General features: G+C 43.0%; 1 protein-coding gene across 1 annotated transcript in view; it reads left to right on the plus strand.

Annotated features, from left to right (window-relative positions):
- Positions 1–3,806: 3,806 nt before the first annotated feature.
- The window catches only part of LOC144698495 (uncharacterized), a 47,455-nt gene continuing 30,856 nt past the window's right edge, over positions 3,807–20,405 (plus strand). The window contains 7 exon segments of the mRNA XM_078570434.1: positions 3,807–3,825; positions 4,015–4,194; positions 11,081–11,328; positions 12,055–12,196; positions 14,912–15,013; positions 17,626–17,809; positions 18,471–18,563. Of these exon segments, the coding sequence (XP_078426560.1) occupies positions 3,807–3,825; positions 4,015–4,194; positions 11,081–11,328; positions 12,055–12,196; positions 14,912–15,013; positions 17,626–17,809; positions 18,471–18,563 (968 nt within the window).

A 20,405-nucleotide genomic window follows, 5' to 3' on the forward strand; every position in this document is an offset into this window, starting at 1 on the left:
TGACAGTGTCATGACAAGTGACCACCGCACAGGCATTGTGGAGACGAAGTTCTGACTTCACATTGAAGATACACTTCATCGTATCTGGTGACACTACCACTGTGCTAAATTGGATAGATTTCGTCAGATCTAGCAACAAAAGATTGGGCATCCATGAGGCGCTGTGGACCACCAGAAATAGCTGAGTTGCGCTCACACACAATCTGTAACCTCATTGCCCGGCATATCTCCCACTCTACCATTACCATCCATCCAACAGATCAACCCTGGTTCACTGAAGAGTGTAGGTGGGCAGGCCAGGAGCAGCACCAGACATACCTAAAAATCAGGTGTCAACCTGGTGAAGCTATAAAACAGGATTACTTGCGTGCCAAACAGTATAAGTAGCAATTAATAGGCATAGTTAATCGATCCCAGAGCCAGTGGATCAGATCTAAGCTCTACAGCCCTGCCACATCCAGTTGTGAATGATGGCGGACAATTAAACAACTCACTGGAGGAGATAGCTCCACAAATATCCCCATCCTCAATGATGGAGGACCCCAGCACATCACTGCAAATGATAAGGCTGAAGCACTTGCTACAACCTTCAGCCAGAAGCGCCGAGTGGATGATCCATCTCGACCTCTTCCGGTGGTACCCAGCATCAAAGATGCCAGCCTTCAGCCAATTCAATTCGCTCCACGTGATATCAAGAAACGGCTGAAGGCTCTGGATACTGCAAAGGCTATGGGCCCTGACAATATTCCAGCAATAGTACTGAAGACTTGTGTTCCAGAAACTGCCGCACACCTAGCCAAGCTGCTCCAGTACAGCTACAACACTGGCATCTACCCGACTATTTGGAAAATTGCCCAGCTGTGCCCTGTGCACAAGAAGCATGACAAATACAACCTGGTCAATTACTTCCCCATCAGTCTACTCTCGGTCATCAGTAATGGAAGTGGTCATCAAAAGTGCTATCAAGCGGCACTTGCTCAGCAATAACCTACGTATTGGCCCACAATTTGGGTTCCGCCAAGGCAACTCAGCTCCTGACCTCATTACAGCCTTGGTTCAAGCCTGGACAAAAGAACTTAACAACCGAGGTGAGGCGAGGGTGACAACCCTTGACATCAAAGCAGCATTTGATAGAGTGTGGCATCAAGGAGCCCTAGCAAAACGAGAGCCAATGGGGATAGGGGGGAAAACTCTCCGCTGGTTGGAGTCATACCTAACACAAAGGAAAATGATTGTGGTTTTTTGGAGGTCAGCCATCTCAGCTCCAGGACATCACTGCAGGAGTTCCTCAGGGTAGCGTCCTCGGCCCAACGATCTTCAGTTGCTTCATCAATGACCTTCCTTCAATCATAAGATCACAAGTGGGAATGTTCGCTGATGATTGCACAATGTTCAGAACCATTTGCCCCTCCTCAGGTACTGAAGGAGTCCATGTCCAAATGCAGCAAGACCTGGACAATATCAAGGCTTGGGCTGAGAAGTGGCAAGTAACATTCGCATCACACAAGTGTCAAGCAATGACCATCTCCAACAAAAGAGGACCTAACCATCGTCCTTTGATATTCAATGACATTACGATCACTGAATCTCCCACTATGAAAGCCCTGGGGGTTACCATTGACCAGAATCGTAACTGGACCGGCCATATAAATACTGTGGCTACATGAGCAGGTCAGAGGCTAGGAATCCTGCGGCGAGTAACCCACCTCCTTTCCCCGCAAAGCCTGTCCACCATCTACAGGCACTAGTCGGGAGTGTGATGTAATACTCTACTTGCCTGGATGAGTGCAGCTCACACAACACTCAAGAAGCTTGACACTATCCTGGACAAAGCAGCCCAATTGATTGACACCACATTCACAAACATTCACTCCTCCACCAATGACGCTCAGTAGCAGCAATGTCTGCCATCTACAAGATGCACTGTAGGAATTCACCAAGTCTGCTGAGACAGCACCGTCCACACGCACGACAATTGCCATCTAGGGGGACAAGGACAGCAGGTAGAGGGGAACATCACCACCCAAATGTTCACTCCATTCACTCACCACCCTGACTTGGAAGTATATCGCTCTTCCTTCACTGTCGCTGGGTCAAAATCCTGGAACTCCCTTCCTAACAGCACTGTGGGTTTCCACACAACACATGGACTGCAGCGGCTCAAGAAGGCAGCTCAGCACCACCTTCTCAAGGGCAACTAGTAATGGGCAATAAATGCTGTGTGTCTGTACTAATGTCAAACTGCCCCTCTTTCCTCCTCTCGACATGCCTGCAGCCTTTGACATGGGTGACCACAATGAAATCTTATGATTAAGATGCGTTGAATCTCCTCCTAAATCTGCGGCCTCGCCACAACCTTCTCCTCCTTTCAGAACATTCTTTAAATCCATTTTTTTGGTTATTCTATCTATTCCAACCTTCTTTGGCCTGGTTTCCATTTCCTTCTTGCATGATCTCCTTTTATGCTGAAGCTGGTGTCTGGAGCCATTTGCTCTGAAATTGACACTGACTGTAACATTAATCCGGATTTTCCGATGCCAACAGTAATGGATATGGAAATGTTCATCGGGACCCATCAGAATTCATAACCTTCTCTTCCTTTAAGAAGTTTGAACTTGATCAGGAGAAACTGGTAAATATTGTAAGGTTTCATAATTTGAATGTCCGGGTACACACAATAGAGAAAGCTAACATGCAATGCAGCAAGTGAATAGGATAAAAGATGGTGCTGTTCCCTCTATTCGAGTAAGGAACTGTTGATAGAACTATACTGGTGACTGGTGAGAAAACATCTGGATTAATGTGTACAGTGTCGGTCTACTTGCCTAAGGAACAATATTTGACTAAAGAATCAATCAATCAATCAAATTAGGCGCGCACCTTCTTAAATTTAGAGGGTGGAGTGGAGGCCTCATCAAATCATAGGAAATTATTAAAAGGCCTCATAGGGCACGTGCTGGGAAAATGATTCCCCCAGACGGGGAGCCCAGAACTAGGGTCCACAACCTTGGAATAAGGGGTCGGCCATTTAGGATTGAGATGAATAGAAGCTTCTTCACTCAGAGAGTGGTGAAACTTTGGAATTATCAAATCCAGAGGGCTGTTGTTCTAAATATATTCAAGACAGCGATCGATAGATTTTTTGTGCCTAAGGCAGTCAATGCATGTGGGGATAGTGTTGGAAAGTAGAGGTCGAAAGACAGCCATGGTCTTATTGAACAGTAGAGTAGGCCAGATGGAACATATGGCTTTCTCTTGCTCGTAGTTCTTGCATTCTGATGTAACACACTCAAGTCCAAGACACTGGCTCATTCAATTCCTGATCCAACACACACACGTCCCATGCAGTGGAAAATTCTCTCCTGCCTTCTCCAGATTTTGGGGGTGCCGATCACTCTCCTCTGTTCCTTTCCATTGGTCAGTAGCCAGCTCGGATTGAATCTCCATTTATTTTCTTCAATTCAGCAGACCATTTCCTACCCTGTTCTTTTGATCTGATAGAAAGTCTGTTTGTCACTGGAATGCAGTCTCAGGGTTTTTTGTGCTTTTGGCAACAGCAGCAATTATCAGGAAAGCACTTTGGGATATTTTGATCTGAAAGGCAATTTCTAAATACAAATCTGTATTTGCTTGTTTCCACAACCTTCATATTCCACTCAAATGACTTTTCAGAAAATGAACGATTTCCCTTCAGTACAAATCACAGCCCATCCTAAATATGGTTATCCAAGGTCCACGTCTGCAGTTTGCCGCATGTTCATGGGGTGAACGATTTTGACTCCGAACTCAATGAAAAAGATCGGGAAATGGCCCTTGGACCTACCGGTGGGTTTGGTTTGCTGCTAGAACAGGATGGTGTTTTACTATAAATGCTTTCTATAGTATGATGTCGCTGGTAAAGCACTGCGATTCTGTCTCTGGATAAAGCTGTACACAATTCTTCCAGAACTCAATCAGTCTGCAGCTGTTGCTTTCGGTTGATCTATAAATTTCCTGTCTTTCTCTTCCTTACAGTGAACTTGCTGACTATTGTGGCCCTGTTCCGAGGAAGGTGCGGTCTCTCAAAATGTGTTACCCGTTACCTGGTGTCCATGGTAACCGCGGATCTACTGGTCATTATCTTTGATCTCATATTCAGGCAGATTCCTATTCGTTATGTGGATCAGTTTCAGTTCATGTGGAGGATTAAAGTGTGTAATATCCATACTGTCCTGCTTTATGCCGCCACAGATTTTTCTGTCTGGTTCACACTCTCTTTCACCTTCTGTCGATTTCTGGCTATTTGTTCCCAGAAGTTGAAAACAAAATATTGCACCGACATGCAGCGGCTGTGGTTCTCGGAACAGTGAGTCTGCTGTTCTGAATGAAGAACACTTTCTGGTATTTATATATGAAGGTCACTATTGGATTTCCAACGCTCCTTGGTTTTGCATATTAATGGGAGATGCTGATACTTCATCGATGTGGGCAGCAACTGAATTCTTCCATTACACTTTAAACCCATTTGTCCCATTTGTTTTGATTTTGGTGTTGAATTCTTTAACTGTATGGTATATTTTAGTGTCGAGCAGAGCCCGCAGGAGACTCTGGGCTCACTGCAGTGGGGAGAATCCCAATGACCCAGAGATGGAGAAAGGAAGGAAATCCATCATTTTACTGTTTGACATATCGGGAATTTTATCCTGTTGTGGGCGATTTTCTGATGGATTATATTTGTAACAGGTTGCATCTATTAGATATTATTCCTGTATATCTACTTGATTTTGTATAGGAACTGGGATTTATGTTTCAGTTCCTGAGTAAATTCAGAGAGGAGCTGAAGAATGTGGTGAAATATCCCTTTACTATAATTGTTAAATTCATTAAACAATGAGAAGAATTTCATCATTAAGACGTGTTAATCTGGTGTTTTTCTCAATCCATTCACTTCGGTGATGCGCACAGAATGAGGCCAGTTCCCATCTTTCACCTCCGGGATTTAGTGACTAACTGTTACGGTGAACTTGGGAAGTAAGTGTACATCAGTCCTGTTTGGTGTTGCTGGTTTTCGGGCCCTTCTAAATCTCTGGTGCACTTTGGGTCTAGTGCATGAAGCTCCCACCCATCAGTCTCGAGTTTCATGTCATTACAGAAAGTGAGGGCGGAGGAAAAGCTCATCCTGGCAGGTTACAGCCCAAGAGCGGAGGGGCTTTCATCTCCACCATTCAGGGAGAACTAGTCTAAAAATCTCAGAAAAACCTCCAGATGGGAGGGGAGCTTTGAAGGGTACAACGGCCAGAGATTTCCGCCTTTTAAAATCTCCTCATGCATCTTTTGGAGTGGTTTCAAGTCCGACCTGGTGAGTGGGGGAGGGGCTGGTGATGTTGCCCTTTTTATAATTTAAGGATTGTCCTGTCAGTCGGATAATGGACCAGTGAAATTCACCAAATGAAATCTCTCCCTGAGCCCAACCGTAATAAATAACTTCAGGGGAGGTGTGGGAGCGGAGCCAGTGTTCGTGGAACTGGAATGGAAACAAAAATTCCTGGAATATTCAGAAGGTTCGGCAACATTTGTGGAGCGAGAGACAGAGTTAAGTTTGAAAAGCTTCCATCAGTGATTTGTACCTTCAGATGGTCCAAAGGCCTTCAGCTGCCTGCAGCAGGAACCGAAGCTTATCATTTCACAGTTTTTAGCTGTGGGGTTAGAGGGGCTGACGGGAAAGAAGAGGAAGTTCAGATTGAAATATAAAACGTTAAAAATGGCGTGATCGGTTTGGGTCTTTTCAAAAATTATTTCAAAGGATGTGGAGATCTCTGGCTCGGCGGGCACTTGTTCCCCATCCCTGGTTACCCTTGAGAAGTTGGTTGGTGAGGCATCTTTTTGAATAGCTGCAGTCCACCTGCAGCGGTTTGGTCCAACTCTCTGAGTGGCTTGTGAAGGCATTTCCGATGGAAATTAAAATACACCCGTATTTCGGGCCCAGATTTCATTTAACTGAACAAGATGTTTTTACAGAAAACCAGCAGACTTCAACTCAAAATGTATTAACCAAGTGAATTTATCTCCAACCAGCTGCTGTGGTGAGATTTGAAACTGTGTTGCTAGATTATGAGTATTGGTCTCAATGGAGCAAAGCTGTCAATTTACCATGTTGTCTCAGTCACCTGCCAACGGGAATAGCTTTGGGGCAGCGGGCAGAGAAACTTTTCAGGGATACCAGGAATACGCAAGAACAAATATCACGGAAGTATTGACAGGGCGCATCGCTCATTTTCCTTGAAAAAGAAGGTTCAACGGGGACCTAATAAAGATCTTTAAAGTGATGGAAGTTTCTCATCGAGTGAATGCGGAAAGATTGTTTTGTAATGTGGGGGAGGGTGTGATTCGAGATCAGAAATATAAGACGGTCAGCAAGAAACCCAATCGGAAATTTAGATAAAAATCTTCTTCACCCAGAGAGTGGTGGGAATGTGAAACCCGATTTCACAGGGAATGGTTGAAGTCAATAGTACAGATACATTTAAGTGGAAACTAGGCAAGCATTTGAGGTGGAAGGCAATAGATAGTTACAATTGTAGATATAAATGAAGAAAGATTGGAGGAGGTTCAAGTGGAGCATAAGCCCCGGAGCGGACTGGTTGGACCAAATTCCCATTTCTGTTTCCTCCATCCTGTGAGAATAATACCAGATTCTGCCCCTATCCCCATGATTGAAACAGCTTACTCCTGACACTGTTCATGTGAATACTGCCTGTATCCTCTCCAAAGACTTGACATCTTTTCCAAAGTGTGAACACAATATTTCAGCTGAGGTTCAATAAATGGTTTACAAAGATTCAGCATAATCAGTTTGCTTTTGAACTCCAAGCCACCATTAATGAAGCCAAGGACCACATGAGCAATAAGATCAGCCATGATCATATGGAATGGCGGAGAAGCCATGAGGGGCCAAATGATCTACTCCTGTTCCTTTTTCTTGAGTTCATATGTAATTACAGACCCGTATGACGGGCTCTGAATGATATTGAGGAATGGGTGGAGTTAATGCCTAAACTCTTTCTCTGACCAATCTCTGTCCCACCCCTAACGCCACTCCCATTCCAGACACCCCGCTTCTCTAAGCTGCATTTATCTTTAATCACCGCTGTTGTGCTTCCCGGTTTCTCTGTCCTTTCCCCAGGCTCTGAGAGACTCATTGGGCGCACGGCCTCTTTGAGATGGTAAGGACTCACTCCCTCGGAGTCACAGCCCTGAGTTAGGAGTCGCAGGCGACACAAGCTTCACCATTGAGCGGAGGGTGGAGGCGGCCCCTAACAGTCACCCATCCCCCAATGCGCGTAACAACCAATCGTGCTGCAGTGACGTGGGAAAGCATTGTGCTGTCATCCAATGCAGCGCCAATAGGCGACTCCATGTTAGTGTGACATCATATGCTGCTCATACCTGCCTTTTATCGTAAAGAGAAGTTCGACTGAAAAGAACTTCAGTTCTCATGGAAATGTCCATTCAATGTTAACACTAATTGGGCCATGAATCCGACAGTTCACTATCTTAGTCTCCCTTCCAAAACACACTCAAATTATGGAAAGGCCTTCGTCCTAAATACACCATAGTGTGCGTTACAGCGTTGTGACGCTTTGGCAGGTGGAAGAATAAAACAGAGTATTACTTAAATGGAGAACAGCTGCATAATTCAGCAGTGCAGAAGGATCTTGGTATTCTAGTACATGAGTTAGAAAAAGTTAGGCTGCAGGTACAGCAAGCAATTAAGAAGGCTAATGGAGTGCTATCCTTTATTACGAGAGGGGTTGAACATAAAAGTAAAGAGTTATGCTTCAGTTGTACAGAGCATTTGTGAGTCCGCGTCTCGAATGCTGTGCGCAGTTTTGGTCTCCTTATTTAAGGAAGGATGTAAATGCATTGGCGGCGGTTCAAATGAGGCTTAGCAGATTGATACCTGGAATGAGTGGGTTGTCTAATGAGGACAGGTTGGACAGACTGGGCTTGTTTCCACTGCAGTTTAGAAGAGTGAGGGGTGATTTGGTTGAAATATAAAAGATCCTGAACACCCTTCACAAGTGTCAAAGTTTCCAGGAAAAAGGGCGAATTTCCGGCTTTTGAAACTTTGATCAGAGATGAAGTGCCCGAGCGCCATCTAGTGGAATCTTATCTGCGAAGCATCGACTGTAAATTAAATTATTTCCAAATATTGCGGCGTGATTTTTTTGGAGTGTTATTACAGCAGACTGATAGAATTAGTATTACTTTATTTGTTCTATTTATGTAGCTTTTGTGCTGAGCAAACTTTGCTCTTGTGTTTTGCTTCTGTGATTATTTGTCTCAATTTTCTACAACAATACTAGTTGCATAAACTAGCCTGGTTTCAATTTAATAATTCGGTACTTTTGTAAGAATGAACCTTCTTGCAACAACTCTAATCACAAAGGGGAGCTTCAACAAAATTTAATCAGTCCATTAGGGCTAGATACGCATGCAATCAACACGCCTCTAAATCGATCAAATTGGATACAACACAGGGAAGATTTAAAACAAAGCTCCCTCTGCACTTCCCATATTTCATGCTGCACTGTCCCATAATCCCTGCGAGGGCAGATACATTTTGAAGCAGCGAAAAAGGAAAGTTCACTTGAAATTGTACTTTCAAAGTTTTCTACGTTAGGTGCCGAATAGGATAAGATACAGATACGATTTGAATATATCTAGGAAACAGTGCGTAAAAGTGTGAATATGCGTGTATATTGACTTACCTATCTTAACCACACTCATGTACCTAGGTATGTGAGAGGCAGAACTCTTCACCTTCCTAAACGTATCCTGCATGTTCTGCATCTAAACATAGGAAATCCTAATTTATGATCCCGATTTTCCGGCCCAAATACACTATTTGAAGGCCACAATAGCACCACAACTTCCCGAGGGCCAACTTACAGTGGAAGGCGGAACTTGCATTTTACCAGAAATGGCTCCTTGTGAGCCCGCGCTGATGGTTCCGTTGGGGCCCGGCAGCGTGCAGACCTGGGTTACTTGCCGGATACTACACTCACTTTTTCACTGACTTATTTAAGGTTGTTTCTAGCAGGTGTACAGCCTGTTCCAGGAGCGCATCCCTGTAACTCAGTATCAGTGTCACAAACATAGGGCAGGACCTCCGGCACCTCAGCCCCCTTACATATGGCTCTGTTGACAATACCCATCCTTCCGGCATCCACGCACCTGGGCGGCTGCGGCACCGTGGTATTATCACCGCATTTGGTTATGCCTTGGAGACAAGGGTTCGCCATTGCAGATGGTGAAATTGGAATACAATATAAATATGTAATTTAAAAACCTGATGATGACCATGAAACCATTGTCGATTGTTGTAAAAACCCATCTGGTTCACTGACGTTCTTTCGGGAAGGAAATCTTCCGTCCTTACCTGGTTTGGCCTGCATGTGCCTCCAGACCAACGGCAATGTCTTTAACTCTTAAATTTCCCCTGAAAAAGGGCAAAAGGGGATGGAAAATTAATGCTGACCTAGCCAGCGACGCCGACATCCCATGAACGAATAAAAAAAAACATCCACGGATCCTCAGTCTGACTGATTTCACTGGGAATGAGGTGGGGCGGGGTGAGCAAAGACTGGGTAGAGAGGGAGCAGAGACAAACATTCAGGGGTCGAGGGCTGAATAGAATCCGGGTTGTGAGTGAGTGTGTGAGGGCTGGGTGAGGGTGGCCTGCAATTAAAAATTTGAATTAAGAATACGTTCAAATAACGTCAACATATTTACAAGAGCTTGTAACCTCTTGCTAACACCTGTAAACATTGAAAACCCCTTTAAATGCACTAATGCAAACATTTGGATAAACTAGATACATTACAGCTCAGAGGAACACTTGTGAACACTGGCAAGCTTTTAAAATCATCTGGGAGCACCCGAAACCACATTGAATATAACGACACTGGCCCGGACAAGTCGGCACTGAATGTAATCATGAAGAACCGGGTCTGTGCACAGTACCATCTCTGCTATGGCCTATGTAAATAACTCCAATATTACGATTCCAATACTGTCGAACGCTGAGGAGTTCGCCACTATTAATAAGTCGCAGCTGCCAACGTACGACCATGCACAGACTTAATGTGCAACAGGAATTTTCGGACGACAGGAATGTTCTCCTCCGAAGGTGGCCCTGCTGGGTCGCCTCAAAAGCGGCTGGAAATGTCATTAAACAATTCAAATTGATGGCTCAGCAGGTGCTAAATTTGAAGGTCTGAGAGCTGAGATCAGCTAAAAGCCTGCTCAGGGGTGCAGCCACGAATAGGAAGCAGCCTTAGTAACCCCCACATTGATGGCTTCGACCGTCGTGTTGGATCTGCATTTTTAAAATCAACTTAACTATACATTTTCAGTGCAAATTTGAAACAAAAATGCAACTGTTTAAAATATTGAGGATTTCAGCTGAAAACGTGTTGCAAACTCCGTTTTAAAATCCACTTCTTACTTTTGTGTTTACATCATTGGAAAAAATGTATAAGCACATTTGGAAATCAATTGTTATCCAGATTCGTGTTCCAGCAAAGTGGCGCACTAGCCACTTATCCCATCGATGCAGAGAAGTCTTCATTCGGGGAGCCGTTACTCTTTCAGAGAATTCTTATGCATTAAAACAAATCACCCGGAGAGTCACACTGGTGCGGAAGGAAGGTTAAAACAAAAAATCTCATCAAAGATCGCGGTGCAGAGCTGATTCACCCTATTGTAAACACAAGGCTATGAAAAGAAAAATCTGAAGCCGCGTGGCCTTTTTTGTGTGAAAATTGCGGTAAGGTAATGCAATTTTTTATTCGTTCACGGGATGTGTGCTTCGCTGGCTGGGCCAGCATTTATTTCCCATTCCTAATTGCACTTGAGAAGGTGGTTAATGCAATAGTCATTGAGAAGGTGGTTAATGCAATAGTCATTGAGAAGGTGGTCAATGCAATAGTCATTGAGAAGGTGGTCAATGCAATAATAATTGAGAAGGTGGTCAATGCAATAGTCATTGAGAAGGTGGTTAATGCAATAGTCATTGAGAAGGTGGTTAATGCAATAGTCATTGAGAAGGTGGTCAATGCAATAGTCATTGAGAAGGTGGTCAATGCAATAATAATTGAGAAGGTGGTCAATGCAATAGTCATTGAGAAGGTGGTTAATGCAATAGTCATTGAGAAGGTGGTCAATGCAATAGTCATTGAGAAGGTGGTCAATGCAATAGTCATTGAGAAGGTGGTCAATGCAATAGTCATTGAGAAGGTGGTCAATGCAATAGTCATTGAGAAGGTGGTTAATGCAGTTCATACAGTGACTGCACAATGATCTTTAGGCTGCTGTAAATACTCGTATTACAATTTTTAACGTTAACCAAGCATAGTAACTTCGAATGTCACGTGATAATCCAGCAGCCTCCATACACATTTCCTGTCCTGTTTGAAAATCCCTGCCTCGGGGCGTGTTCTACTTCTGCATCACTGATATTTAAAAGCATGTAAACGCTTTTATAAAGATTTTTCAAATATTTGAAAAGTGTTTTCAAGTATTTAAAAATGTTTAAAAATCTTGGAAAGTTTTAAGGCGCTGAGAAGTGTGTAAAATCGTATGAAAACCCACACCCGCCTTTCAGCTGAAAACGGAGCCCATGGGGCGAGCGTTCGGCTCGTGACATCATGAGGGCCGCGGCTTTACCGGAAACTCACGCCTCTGCTGCGTTTCACAGATCCTTTCGTCCCTGGGCCTGGCTGCAGCCAAAGCTTAAAATTCAGGCGGCAGCCAATGAACTAGTCAAATTCGCATTTCTCAGAGCAGTCTGTGTCAAATGGCTGTGATTCGCCCCTGGCCAAAAAATCCATGACTGTGTCTTTTTTTTAAAGAAAATCAACTTGGATCATACTACAATCTCCTGTCAGTCCTGTCAGGTCCCTTGAAAAAAACATTATATTCCACAAACATGAACAGCAGTCCTGACGCAGCTGGTTTAATCTGTTTCTTTGCAATTAATGTAAACGATCAAACCACCTAATTATCTCCCAGGAGCTTGATATCGGTTATAAATGTGAGGATCTTTCAGTGCATTGTAGAACGCGCTCTGAGCTCTCGCTGGAAATGCACGGATCACCGAAAGGCCTGGTGTTTGCCATTTATTACCCCGTCCTCGCAGCTATCGGGCTTCCAGGTAAAGTGTTGTAGTTACATATTGGATACGTGAATTATTGTTTAGCTGCATCACTTCTATCACTGAAAAGTGCAGCATTTCTACGATGCACATATCCTTTCTCCAATTTAACGGAATGTTGTCCCCCTTCACCTGTGTAATTCAACCCATTAACGGGTCAATTTCCCTCTTTTAACTGGCATAACTTCTTCCCTTTTGCAGCATTTTTTTCGACTTTAACGGTATAAAGCCCAAATTTTATCTGCAGAATATGTTCTCTTCATTGGAATATTTTCTACTTGTTAGTGGTATAATATTACAACGTTAAGGCTGTAATTTCTCGCTTTTGGTGGTATAATATTACCCTGTTAAGGGTCTAATTCCTCGCTGTTAGTTGTATAATGTTTCCCTGTTGAAAGTGTAATTTCTCTTTATTAGTGGTTTAATATTACCCTATTAAGTGTGCAATTTCTCGTGCCTGGCGATATAATATGACCATGCAATTTTAATTTTACCATCACAGTTTCTTCACAGCAACTATATAACTTCTTCCATTTAACTGTATACTGTCATCATATAGTCCAATACCATTTTGTCCCTTTAATATTATAATTCCTTCCAATTACCGCTAGCATATCATGGCATAGATGCAGTTCAATTGCGTTGTTGATATGATTACTGTGGGTGAATTGTCAAACTATTATCGCGGTGTAAATGTAGTTCTGTTGATTTATTGACATCGTTACCATGAGTGAGTTACCATACTGTTATCACAGTGCAAATGCATTCCTATTGTGTTATCGGCATCGTTACCAGGGGCAAATCACGGTGTAAATGCAATAATTTTGTTACTGACGGCCTAACAGTGTGTGAGTTATCACACTGTCATCATGATGTAAATCTATTGTGTTCTTCATGAAGATAGCGCAGAATAATTTCCACAAATAGTTCATTATTCAAGAGAATTGAACAATTGAACAATTCCTGACTTTATTTACTGAAGGCATTTGTTGAAAGGACACCACGAGGCACTGGGTTTTGACAGATATATAAACACTGTAACAGAGGCCTTTTGAAGAATGCTTGGTATTTGCACCAAACTCACAGAGCAGTGTTGCTACTCTCAGTCTATTTCTCCTCTTCTACATGACCTACAGCTGACGTTCTACTTTGACCACTATTGACTCTGGAATTCCCGTCTGCACATTGCACCTGGCAATGGCCCAGACTGTTCCCGTCTTCACTATTTTCTCCACATTGAGTGAGGCTGCCTAATTGATGGAACCTCTCGCATCTGAGTCACAAAGATTTAATTAAAAATATCCACTAAAGGACAAAATTGGTCATTCTTTCATGCCAGCTCCATGACTCAGATCGACGCCCATCTTCCAGTGAGTATTCAGTGAGGATCTGGGAGCTATCTTTATCTGTTCACCAACATTCCACCTGCAAATTCCGGAAACGCTCATTGTGTCTCCACTCCTCGCTGTTTGATGATATTTCTGAGCAAGTTGATGCTCAAAATTTCCAACAGTGAACGATATACGGTAATTAATTGGAAGAGAACGTTTTTGATCCTCAGCGTGATATAAGCTGTGTTCTTGTTAGTTTCCTCATTTCTTATTGGATGTATTGTTATAATGCAATCTAAATGTTTTCTGTAATGTTTCGCTGATGTGTTTCCCTTGTCTATTCGGCGCTGCTCTGTTTATTTCTCCATTGTTTTGGTGCCTTTTTGTACTCTGTTAGTTTGCATGATATTATTTTACATTCTCATGTAATTGACCTGCCTTATTAATCTAGATGACCATTTTTAACACAAAAACAATTAACGTTAGAAATTGTCCAACTCGGAGCAATACCTGAAAAGCAAACATTTCATGCAGAATCCTGTAAAACTGCTAATTTTGTTTGGAGTTGGAGCTTTAAATTTCTTGCTCTTGTATCATCACAAATTCATGCACAGCCTCAGTCTCTATCCTGTCTCTCTCTCTGTTGCAGCTAACATGGTAGTGATTGTGATCCTGTCCCGAGAAAGATGTGGTCTCTCCAAATGTATAACTCATTACTTGGTATCGATGGCAGTGACAGATCTGTTGGTTATTATCACCGCTGTGTTATTAAACCGGATTTCCAGTATTTATTTCCCATTCAGTTTCCTCTCCATCACACCAGCATGTAGTGCCCGCATTGCACTAATATATTCAGCGATAGACAGTTCTGCCTGGTTAACTGTGGCTTTCACTTTTGATCGATTTATAGCCATTTGTTGCCAGAAAGTCAAATTAAAATATTGTTCCAAAAAAACGGCGACGCGGGTGATTGGTACGATCTGCACAATTAGCTGTCTTAAAAACACTTTCTTGTATTTTATATATGAACCTTTGTGCATAATTAACAATGTACCCTGGCTCTGCGACATAAAGTTAATATTTTATACCTCACCTGCATGGATTGCATATGACTGGATGCATCACATTTTAACCCCTTGTCTCCCATTCGTTCTGATTTTACTGCTCAATGTCTTGACCGTCAGACACATTCTAGCCGCCAATAAAGCCCGCAGGAGACTCCAGGCCCAGAACAATGGAGAGAATCAGCGTGACCCAGAGATGGAGAAGCGGAGAATATCCATTGTTTTACTCTTCTGTGTATCGGGAAGTTTTATTCTGCTATATTTATTACTTCTTGTGACTTTCCTCTATGTTCAAATTACGAACGTTACTTACTTCTCAGGTTCCGATATTGTTGAATCAACCTTTATTCTGGAGGAAAATGGATACATGCTTCAACTTTTGAGTTCCTGCATCAATCCGTTTATTTATGCAGTGACCCAGAGTAAATTCAGAGAAGAGTTAAAGAATGGGGCTAAATATCCATTGCATCTCATTGTTAAATTTGTTAAATGATAAAGGCATTAATATCCAGAATGAATTGTACCCCAGATTTTTCCTTTCCTCTTCTTGTCCATGTCATTCATGACCTTCCATCCTAGGTACACAGTCAAACGGTTTGAGGGCCATTTCCACTGTGTGAATTTAAGAATGTTTAAGGTGCGACATATCAGCTCACAATAAAGTATGGAAAGCTGTTCTCAGCTAGTGTCCAGTCCAGAACTACTGAAATGAAGGCAGGATAACTAATGTGGACCAGACAACATGTTCATACGTTATCCAGAAAACAGAAGTTTCACTGCTGCATAATGAACCCTGCACCAGTGCCTCTTAACGGCCTTGCCATTTTAATACCAGGCAATGTAATGTTGAGAAGCTCTGCTGTTGTAGACCATATGGAGGTACTTTGGCTTGTGTGTTTGGTGGTGGGGGCGGGGGGCGGTTGGCCTTATGATGAGTTTCTGAATTTCTCACAATGTCTTGCAGCATCCTGCAGCTCCCTCCCTAACAGCACCCTGGGTGTAGATACACCACGTGGACTGCAGTTGTTCAAGAAGGCAACTGACTACTATCTTCTCAAGGGCAATTAGGGATGGGCAATAAGTGCTGACATAGCCAGCGACGCCCACACCGAATGAATATTTTTTTCTAAATCCTCAGAGGAAGACAATTGGACCTGGTGACGTGTCCAAGGGAAAAATTGCAACAGGGCCAGTGGTTGCAATGCTTCTAGTCTGCACCACTGCAGCTGAAGCAGGGAAACCTGCATAATGCATTCTGTGAAATTGGAGCCAGACTCCTTGACGGTGGCAGGAGTTGATTTTACTTTGCAGGGGTCAATATCAATTGTTTCCTTGTGTCTCTCCGAAATCTGCCCAAAAAATCGATCACTCAATGAATTATTGGCCAGGGTTTTGTGGTCTGAATGTTGCTGATTGCTGACAAGTTTAGGTGGGTCTCAATGGATTCCGGAGAATAGCAACATGACGGTACTGCAATGTCGCTTTGTGATGCAGCAGAAACAATTTGGGAGGATTGGCCAGAAGTTGCGTTCGTGTCCATTTACACCTGTTACAAGCGGACTCAGATCCTGCTCAGGAGCTCGTTCGTCCTCATAACAAATTTGAAGAATTTATTTTTCGGGTTGCATCTTTTTAATTACATCAATTTAAGTATACATATTCATTTGAAAAGAAGATCACTTTTTTTTAGATTCTGCATTTCAAACTGGATTAAAGAATAATACATACAACAGGAAGCAATATTCATTTCCAAAGCAGTAATAAAAATATCTTTAAACTATGCAACATTTTGCACGTAAAAACATTTGATGTTAATTAAACACATTGACATTGGAAATCTCGCTACAATCCAGCAGCCTCCATACAAATTCACTTCAGAGACATTTCCTGTGCTGTATGAAAATCATTGCTGCATTATATCCAGTCAGCCTCACAACGGCGCCAGGTGAACGTCTAGTGAGCAAAATCAGGGCCAAATTTCATGGTGAATTGGAAATACATGGGCTCATGCATGACAGCCAACACAGGTTTATAAAAGACAAAACAGACAAATTTGATTAAGCACTACGAGGAAGTACTAGAGAGGGTGGTAATAGCGGTTTACGGTTGTTTTTCTTAGTGGAATGAAGTGTACAGTGGTATTCCTCGAGTATAGGCATTAAGACCATTGCCAGTTGTGATATATGTTTATTAATTGGACTCAGGAAAACAGGTTAAGATTATGACTCACGTTTCATAAAACACTACTACCGAATTTCGGGGCCTTGGGCCGCTCGGTCACATACCTACGGGGCAAACCGAAGCACCGTAACCATCGCCTAGAGTGGTGTCAGCGCTGAATTAGATCATAACAAATATGAGTAGGAATTGTGCCATTTTGCCCCTGGAGCCCCTCATAATGTCACAGAATGAGAGCTAATGTTACACCACAGATAGAGGCCATTCGGCCGGGGTCATTGGAATATAGGATTTAGCAGCAGGAGGAGGCCATTCGGCCCTTTGCGACTGCTCCACCATTCAATAAGCTCGTGGCTGATCAGGTTGTTGGCTCAACTCCACTTTCCTGTCTGCCCCCAACCCCCATAACCCCTTCTCGATCAAAAATCTGTCTAATTCTGCCTTGAATAATTCAATGACCCAGCCTCCACTGCTTTCTGGGGAAAATAATTCCACAGACTAACCACCCTCGGCGGGAGAAAAAATCTCCTCATCACCGTCTGAAAAGGGAGGCCTCTTACTCTTCTGGAAACTAACTCAATTGGTCCCACTCCCCCGCCTTTTCCCCGGAGACCTGCATTTTCTGTCCAATTCTCCTTTGAAATCCGCGATTGAATCTGCCTCTCGCATACTCTCAGGTGGTGAATTCCTGATCCTAACCACTTGCTGTGTAACAGAGAATTGTAGAATTGTACATTTTGTTTGATGTTGCCTCTCTTCATTTTTTCAATCAACATGAATCACTCAATGCTTCATGACGTTAAATTCCAGGTTCGTTTTAACAGTTTACTAGAGGAATTCCTGTGCATTCTGACAGTTCACACAGCGGTAAGAAATAAGGTTTCCCCTGACTGGGAATTGAACCTGGGCTGCGGTGGTGAAACCACGAAACCCTCTGCACAGAACTCTCCGACTTCCAGTGAAGCCGAGGGCAGTGTTCGCTCAGAAACCAGCGGCTGTGACATTAACAAAGTGGGATGGAAAGAGACTCAGTTTGAGCGGTGACACTGCCGGAGGAATGGAGAACTGGGGATCACCCATGAAAACAGAAAAGCTTTAAAAACAGGCAGCGCCCGAAGCCACCACCCTGAGATGTAGAGTCTCATGCGCTATGGACTGAGCTAGCCGGGTATACGTACTAATGGCTCCCTATGCAAACATTCAGGGAGATAAATGTTATTTTCCACCTGGAGCCTCAGCTTGCTCTGAATTTCAAAGTGTAGAAGGTGATCGACCTACAAAAGCCCCAAAGTTGTCATGCATTCCTCTCAATCATCAATAACATCATTCACATCTTCCTCTTCTTAGCTGCACCTCCTTCCAAAAATTGCAAACTCCACTTGCATCATTCATACTGATATTTTTCTCTTTGACATTTTAATATGAAGCTGCACATCTAATGTGAGTTAAGTTTGTGATGGTGAATATGTGTTGGCCCGTCGGGGAAATGAACCACATTGGCACACATAGAGTTATACACCGAGACTGACAGAGGCCAGAGGGGAGTCAAACACCCAGAAAGCAAAGATGTCACCAACTTGGCCAATTATTGTTCCATTTCAGGGGCCAAATGTAGTTAATGTTTGCAGATGAACTGAAGTAAGAAACACCGGGGTATTTCGGTGATTTTCTTTTTCATTTGACTGATAATTTATTCTGCAGACAGTTTGTGTTAATCAAGATTGAGAAGAAGGTGAGTTGGCAGGATTCGAACCACGTGGAAAAACGCCTCAACCACTCGGCCAGGACAACTGGGTAAAGGCTGCATGTTGTTTGTTTAAAATAATAGAATGAATACAGGGAGTTCCAGTGAAAGAAGGATTTCCAGTCCATGCCATTGCCCCACCTTTTCCCAGTCTCCCTGGGATTTACACTGTCTCTCCTCATTCTTCCAACTGAAATACAACACGGCGCAGATCAGCTGCTCCTTCACCGCACGGAGAATCTTTTGGAAGCGCCTGAAATAACAAACCACTAGAAAGTTTGGCAGCGGCGGGAGTAAAGCCCAAATCACCAGAGAGATCGAAACCTGAACCAGCGGCTGAGCCCACTCGGCCTCACTACCACATTCAGATTAGACACAAACATTGTCTTCACCAACATTGGCACTGAATTAGGATATAAAAAATTATGATCAGGAATTGGCCATTCGGCCCCTCGAGCATTCTCAGCTACTTAATAACATCATGTGAAAACTTCAATCATCCTCCGCTTTGTAACATCCAGAAGTTTAGTTGGTGAACAGTCTCCACTCAAAATAAAGAGAGAAATGTCCTGTTAACTGCTTTTTTTTTTGTTGCTGATATGAAGTCAGAGAACTAACATGGATAATGATTGGGTGGTGAAAATGGGAAACTAAACCACATTGACACACACAGAAAATCACAAATATGCACCTTGTTAAGATTTGAAATTATGCTTATTTTCACACTGTCATTCAATGTGCAGAAAGTGGAGCTGTGATCAGCTTATAGCTCATAAGATGTACAGCAAGAATGTACATAACAGGCTGATGCTCACGGTGCCTGTTTGGACTAGGTGAGCTGTAACTAACGATTGAGACCATTTAATTGTCGTTCAATGAGTCTGGTTCCAAATCCTGTGCTAGAAATGATAAGAAAATTCGCTAAATTTGCCTATTGTCTTGAATTCAAAGCATCACATGGAAGATAAGAAAGTTCATCTTAACCGTGGTGTTAGGAAACATAAAATGACAGAAAGTTACAGCAACGAAAGAGGCCATTCGGCCCTGTGTGCTGCTTCCAAAGGGCAGTGTGATTGGTTGATCTGAATATTCAAAGGTATTCGTCATTTAGGAAGAATGGGCAAAAAGGGAAACGAGGCGGGGTCGCGCTGTTAATAAGGAACGAGATCGGTACATTAGTGAGAGAGGATCTTAGATTGAAGGATCAAGATGTAAAATCAGTTTGGGTGGAGCTAAGAAACAGCAAGAGGCAGCAAAAATTGGTGGGCGTTGTTTATAGGCTGCCAAACTGTAGTGGAGTTTACCTTTACAAACTTCACCAAGGACAAGTTTCTTTGACCAAATGGTCAGTGTCGGATGAATACAAGTGACGTCTTCAGCCAATGAGAAGAACCATTGCTGTTCGCTGGAACCTGAAATCGATACTTTCCTCCTTTAAGACAGTTCTTAAAGCCTCCCTCTTTGACAAAGCTTTTCGTCATCTGACCGAATATGTGGCTCAGTGTCACATTTTGTGATAAAATGCTCCTGGGGAACGCCTTGTGACGTTTCATTAGGAAAACGGAGCTTTATAAATATAAGTTGTTGTTGTAGTCAATACATAGAAAGAGACAAACTACTCTTGTCTCTTTCATCCTGATATTTTTCACTGTAACATTGAAATGTGTAGTCGCACAACTAATGTGAATACAGTTTGTGCTCGTAAAAATGTGTTCACCTCCTCGGGGAACTGAACCTCATTGACCCACACAGAGGAAAACACACAGAGATATACACCGAGACTGACAGAGGCCTAAGGAGGGACAAATGCCAGAATGAAATTATTTCACCAAAATGGCTCAGTTTTTATTTTCATTTACGACTGGAGATTTGCAGAAGGCTGAAAAATGAAT

Source organism: Cetorhinus maximus, chromosome 23 (genome assembly GCF_964194155.1).
Source record: "Cetorhinus maximus chromosome 23, sCetMax3.hap1.1, whole genome shotgun sequence".
NCBI classification, from domain to species: Eukaryota; Metazoa; Chordata; class Chondrichthyes; order Lamniformes; family Cetorhinidae; genus Cetorhinus; species Cetorhinus maximus.